Source organism: Osmia bicornis, chromosome 3 (genome assembly GCF_907164935.1).
Source record: "Osmia bicornis bicornis chromosome 3, iOsmBic2.1, whole genome shotgun sequence".
NCBI classification, from domain to species: domain Eukaryota; kingdom Metazoa; phylum Arthropoda; class Insecta; order Hymenoptera; family Megachilidae; genus Osmia; species Osmia bicornis.
Genome location: NC_060218.1, coordinates 5072581 through 5079240, shown reverse-complemented (window position 1 = coordinate 5079240; position 6660 = coordinate 5072581). Strand labels below are relative to the sequence as shown.

The window sequence follows — 6660 nt, the reverse complement described above, 5'->3', positions numbered from 1 at the left end:
GGTACGTATGCACGTAGTATCGGATAATACGTAAAAAATATCGTTTATCCAATTCTGCAACTGCTAAATATATAAGCAGCACCAAGAAATATTATTATGTAGAACAAAAATGTTTTTGCCAAAAATGTATGTACACTCCAAAACACGATATGATTATAATAATGATAACGATAAATGGATACATATTTATACAGATACTGTACGATATTTATGTAAATATAGCCAACCATATACATAGGTACATATGTAAATTATAATTATTAAATTGTAATGTAATTGTACATATATTAAAATATTATATTTCATTGTTATTTTATATTATTTAACTTAATACAAGTTAAAATGTATAAGCAATGGACAAGAAAATAATTTGAAATGCTTGTTTATCAAAATTTTATACCCCTATAATACTGTTATAGAATTTAAGCGAATATAGAAAATGAATAGGTAATTATAATGTTAAAATGAGGTAAGTAGATGAAATAATGTATAAATACTCGCATGTTTAAATTTCATCAACCTAAGATAAGACCGTAAATATCATTAAAATTTTGTCACATTTTGATTGTAACAAAAAAGTATAATCACAAAGTGATTAATATTTTGATGCAAGAAGAAAAGTTATGTAATTTACTATCAAGATAAGCGAGTAAAACGCAAATAAGAAGATACGGTCCTGAATTCAACCGTAAACCGCCTGTCTGGTTGAGCACGCACCCGCGTCCCTTGAGTCTGAAGGAGTAACAGAGAGGAATAATGCTTATACGCTCGCTTGCAGAAACCTGTTCCTTCAGAATTTTTTCGTTTTCATAATTTTTACTCATTCAAATTCTCCGTTTATCGAATATGAACTATCACCATAAAAATGATCAATAGTTGTTAATTTACAACAGTTTCATTTGATTATTTTTTACTTAATAGTTACATTGCTTGCTTCTCTTTTTTATTACCTTTCTTCCTCTCCTTTCTTGTTCTACCTTTTAGCCTTCCTCACTCTGGTTCCCTTTCTCCGTTCTTTTTCTTTCTTCCCTTATCGTAATCCCTTTCTGTCTCTCTCTCTGTCTCTCTCTCCTTCTTCTTTCACGCACACATACACTCCCCTCTTTTTCTTTTCCTTCTCTTTTCTTCTTTCTATGTCTGTCCGTCTATCTCTCATTACTTAGCTGTTGCACTCTCTACAGACAATGCATTTTTTTTTCTCGATTCTGGAGCCAATATCGTGGGAGGTTGGCATTTTAATATAGAAAAATTTATATAAACTTTATACGAATAAATCTTGTTTTAAAAAACTCTGAACTGTCTGATAATTTTAATGTTGTTTTCCATTAATGGTTGTTGACTCAAAAATTTTTAAGTTTATCACTTGAAATAAATTACTATACAAGAAGGAACGTATGTATGTCATGTACAATTACGCATTTGGAGTTTATAAATAAAAAAAATAAATTAGCAAAATTGTTAAGTTAAATTGATATAAAAAGATATTTAAATGTAAATAAAAAGCTATCGTGAGAGGAAATATGCTATTTTTGTATGATGATATTTAATAAATCTTTATAAGTCTATTTCCCACGTTAACATCAAAAGCCTCGGGGACTGCAGACAGGCAACACAAAAATTTTCTCAGGAACCAGAATAATGTGAACAGCCGCATTACACCATGGAATAGACCCCCAGCAAGTTGTCTCTTCGAAATACTTGTTTAGCTATGAGAAATTCTCTTTTTTCACATCACAGATAAATAGGGGTGAACCTGTATTGGGACAATAATACCACAGCGAACGGAATACTTACGCACTTAGGAGAGTCAAACCGCTTGGGGAAGAGAAGGGGGGAGGGTCGTTGGACCAAGATGCTATATGTTACCATAACAAAAGATATTTAAATGTTACATTAGGCTTTAGTTTAATGTTTCATTATTTTTCTCTTCTTCTAATATTGCACAAAATATAATTTCCACGAAAGACATTTTTAGAAAAATAAAACGTAATATTTGTTGTTGTGTAATAAACAATTAAATAAATAATTAGAAAATTTTTATATCTTCTCAAATATTTAAAAAAAAAAATATTTTCATAAGTATCAAATTACATTCTTAACAATATCGTTGTTACAACAATTCTTTCATAAATCTACCATTTGTTTTTGTTTTTTTTTCTTACCTTTAGAGTTGTAATTGTTTTTGCTTGTTTAACTATTTTTATAGAAATTTGTAACGATCCGATTTGTTTTTCGTATCATATTAGAATTACACTGTTAATGTTGAAAGTTAACTCTAATTTAGTATAGAATAGATGACGTCAGAACAGAAGCAACATATAGTGAATACGTACAATTTGTGAGTATACGATTCCGGTGAAGTTGGGTATGTTTACTCGTTTTATAGCACTACAGTTTTATGTATAATGATGACACGAATATAAAACATAATACGAGTATAATAATAATGTAAGTGTATAAAAAAGTGATTCATAAGTTTTTTGAAAAATGGAATTTACTGGTCCGAAAATATGTGCTGCACTGATCGTAAGCCTCTGTTGCTTGGGCGTTGTCGGACAATACGAATGGCAAGCTAGAGATGCTTATGACGAAGTTCGTCTACGAATGGATAAAATCACCAATAACAATTGCCCAATTCAACATCTTGGAGACCTCTATTTACCAGAAGATACCGTTTCCCATTTACCAGACATTAAAGATATTAATATCAATCCTGTTTTCCCAAACAGAACTGCTCTGTTACATCTTCATAACATGGCCCTTAGTAGATCGTTTTTCTGGAGTTATATTTTACAATCACGTTTTATACGTCCAGCCATCAATGATACATATGATCCAGGCATGATGTATTATTTCTTATCAACAGTAGCAGATGTTTCAGCAAATCCATATATAAATGCTTCTGCTATTTATTTCTCTCCAAATATGTCCTATTCGCCATCATATAGAGGCTTCTTTAATAAAACCATGCCCAGGTTTGCTCCAAGAACTTTTAGAGCAGATGATTTTAATGATCCAATACATTTGGAAAGAATATCTACAAGAAATACATTCAATGTTAAAGACTTAGGAGCATTTCCTAGCGATAGTCTTGCTGAAGATTATACAACAGATTATTATCGTATAAATGAATGGTAAGAAAATATTTAATAATATCTAAACAATGTATTTATGATTCGCTTGTTGTAATACATAAAGTGTTATATGTATTTTTAGGTACAAGAAATGGTTGCCAGATAATGTTGAAAAAAGACACGATACCAAAACTACTTATCAAGTTGAAATTCGATATGCGAACAATACTAACGAAACATTTACGTTTCACGGACCACCAGGTATTATAATAACAAAAGCAACTATTAAAACTAATTAAAACAGGAAGATTTTAATAATATATTATCTTTTTTGTTTTATATAGGTGCGGACGAATACCCTGGACCTGTAAAATGGACTAGACCGTATTTTGATTGCGGTAGATCGAATCGATGGCTTGTGGCAGCAATTGTGCCTATCGCAGATATTTATCCGAGACATACAGGATTCAGGCATATAGAATATCCGACGTACGTTTCTTCTTCATTAAAATTATTTAACTTTAAGTTATTTCATTGAATTCTATGATACATATTATATAATTTTATTTTAGATATACCGCTATATCGGTAATAGAAATGGATTTTGAAAGAATTGATATAAATCAGTGTCCTAAAGGAAAAGGAAATAGTGGTCCGAATAGATTTGCAAATACTGACAGATGTAAAAAGGAGACTACTGAGGTATTAATTGATATAAATAACCAATAATGGTAGACTTTAAATGTTGTCCCTGTTGATTCTGTTTTGTGCATGTATTTATTATTGTGTACAGTGTGAACCATTGCATGGTTGGGGTTTTCGAAGAGGAGGATATCAGTGTAGATGTAAGCCGGGTTATAGATTGCCGAATGTAGTGCGGCGTCCCTATTTAGGAGAAATTGTAGAAAGAGCAACTCAAGAACAATACTACAATGGATTTGACTGTACCAAAATAGGATGTACGTTTTTCATTTCTTTTATTTCCTTTTTATTCTTCTTGCTATTATTATTGTTTTAACATTGTCTTTATTATTATATCTATCTGTTTCTGAATTATTGATCAATTATGCAGGGGTTCATAAGATGCCCGTACAATGGGAAAAAGCAAAACCATATGTCAGAGAAAAGTACCTTGAGCAATTCTATTATTATAGAAATTATTCTACTGGACCAGAGTCACTAAGATCTGAAAAAACTAATATAGATCAAGCTCTGAAATTTATTTTAAATGTAAATTCGAAAACTTGTAAAAGGTAATGTAATAAGGGTGGCGCAAGTAAAATAAAAGCACAAAAGTAATGATACATTTAACATGCTTAAAATTACAGTTACACATCGGAAGAGTTAATGTTGCGGGGAGACATAAGCTTTGGCGCGAAAGAATTCTTTGAGAACGAAGCAAGAATGGCGACTAGATTGGCAAATTTTATTAGCGCGTTTCTACAAATTTCTGACCCCCATGAAGTTTATTCGGGTAAAAGGGTAGCAGACAGACCGCTTACCGAAGATCAAATGATCGGAGAGACTTTAGCTTTAGTTTTAGGAGACACTAAAATATGGGCTGCCGAAACACTTTGGGATCGTGATAAGTTTACAAATAGAACGTTTTTCGCTCCGTATGCGTACAAAACTCAGTTAAATACACGAAAGTTCAAAGTTGAAGATTTAGCTAGACTGAATAATACAGGTAATATATCTGTAGATATTATTGAGAAATATTTGTCTTTTTCAATAAATACTTGTTATCATTTTACGAGTATTAAACGATATTACAGATAAGGTATACACGAAAAAGAATTATTTCCGATTATCAAAAGAAAGATGGGCCACGAATTTTGAAGAATTAGAACATTATTATATGAAAATAAAAATTAGATATAACGAAACTGGTGAATATTTAAAAAAATATGAACATTACCCGAACTCATATAGGTAAGAATACAAAAATTATAAATTTATTTAGTTAAGAACAAACGTGTAATATTTATTTGAAACATGGAAATGAAACTGTACTTGTGGAGTTTAAAGAAACAAGAAGAAAAATTCAATTTTATTCGATCTTGTAAATAAGATTTACTTCAATGTATGGAAATATATGTTCATTTTTATAGGGCAGCAAACCTGAATCATGGTTACTGGACAGCCCCGTACTTTGATTGCAACGGCAAAATGAAGAAATGGGTAATTACTTATGCATCCCCATTTTTCGGCTTGGACAGTTTGAAAGAGAAACTGGAATTCAAGTAAGTATCTCAGTCCACATGAAGAACCTAGTATAGTAAGTGCATGAGAAAAATCAAACGTGAAATACTCCCCACAAGGATAGAAAACCTGTTTCATTATAAAGGACGGAGACAAGGAAGATCACATTTTATATTAAAATCCTTACAGAGGTGTTGTAGCTGTTACCATGGATCTACTTCAGCTTGACATCAACCAGTGTGACGATGAGTTTTACGTGCCGAATGCGTTTAAGGGTACTCATAAATGCGACAGAAAAACCTCATACGTAAGATATTCAATTTTTCTCTATCTTATTTATCTGACAATGAATTATAATACAACATAATATTGTTCATACAAACTATTCCCTTTTCTTTTTTCATTTTTATTCATTTAATACACTTTTTTTATTTTTCTCTTTCTTTTACATATGTGTATACAGTGTGTACCGATTCTTGGCAGAGGGTTCGAAACAGGCGGATACAAATGCGAATGTAAACAAGCTTTCGAATATCCATTCGAAGATCTAATCACGTATTACGATGGTCAGTTAGTGGAAGCCGAATTTAATAATTTAGTTAACGATCAAGAAACTAGGTAATTTTAATTGTATAATACTTAAAGATGTTATTCTTTGAATGAATTTTAATAAATAACATGAACATACGTTTATTTTGCAGGTACGACATGTTCAAGTGTCGATTAGCCAGTGCCTCGTCGATTCAAGCCAATTGGGTATTGCTGTCGCTATCGATAATATTATATTATTTTGCTAAAAGTAATTCATATCTTATAGTGACATCGTAGAAACGCGATGTACTATAAATACTGCCTTTCACGGTAAATCGAGTTTTATAAATTCACTGATTAATATTAGTAGGCAATATAATCCGTCCATTGATACATACGTATATAGTTGTATCATTAATGTTCTAATATACGAGCCGTCCACATAAATATTTTAAAGAATATGATATTATATAAGAACGATGGAATCTCATGCGCGAAACACGTGAGTAGCAGCGAATGTGTTCATTTTAAGAACTTTTTGAACATTTACATGTAGGTTATTACATTTCCACGTGCTAGTAAACGTATTTTTTATACTAAATAGTCTGTTGCTAATTTTAAGAGCATAATTGAACCATATCCGATAAGTCTGATGTTTCTATATCTGGATAGCGTTACCGAAGATACAAATAACAAAACTTATATTATTGTTATAGTTTAGTATCGTTTTTAAACATACATGTATTGTATTTTTTTATATTATATGTTACATAAACAATTAAATTAGCTTATTTTATACTCTGTTGTCTTATATCAGTCTTTTTAAAATTTACTTTAGCATTATTTTTTAATT

General features: G+C 30.8%; 1 protein-coding gene across 1 annotated transcript; it reads left to right on the top strand.

Annotated features, from left to right (window-relative positions):
* Nucleotides 1-2304: 2304 nt before the first annotated feature.
* On the top strand, nucleotides 2305-6605 carry LOC114871917. Its single transcript, XM_029178501.2, has 12 exons — nucleotides 2305-3134; nucleotides 3217-3335; nucleotides 3419-3563; nucleotides 3647-3776; nucleotides 3868-4033; nucleotides 4147-4327; nucleotides 4403-4761; nucleotides 4850-5006; nucleotides 5186-5317; nucleotides 5466-5583; nucleotides 5740-5894; nucleotides 5978-6605. Exons 1-12 carry the CDS (start codon nucleotides 2488-2490, stop codon nucleotides 6102-6104), a joined length of 2436 nt encoding a protein of 811 aa, XP_029034334.2. The 5' UTR covers nucleotides 2305-2487; the 3' UTR covers nucleotides 6105-6605.
* The last annotated feature ends 55 nt before the right edge of the window (nucleotides 6606-6660 follow it).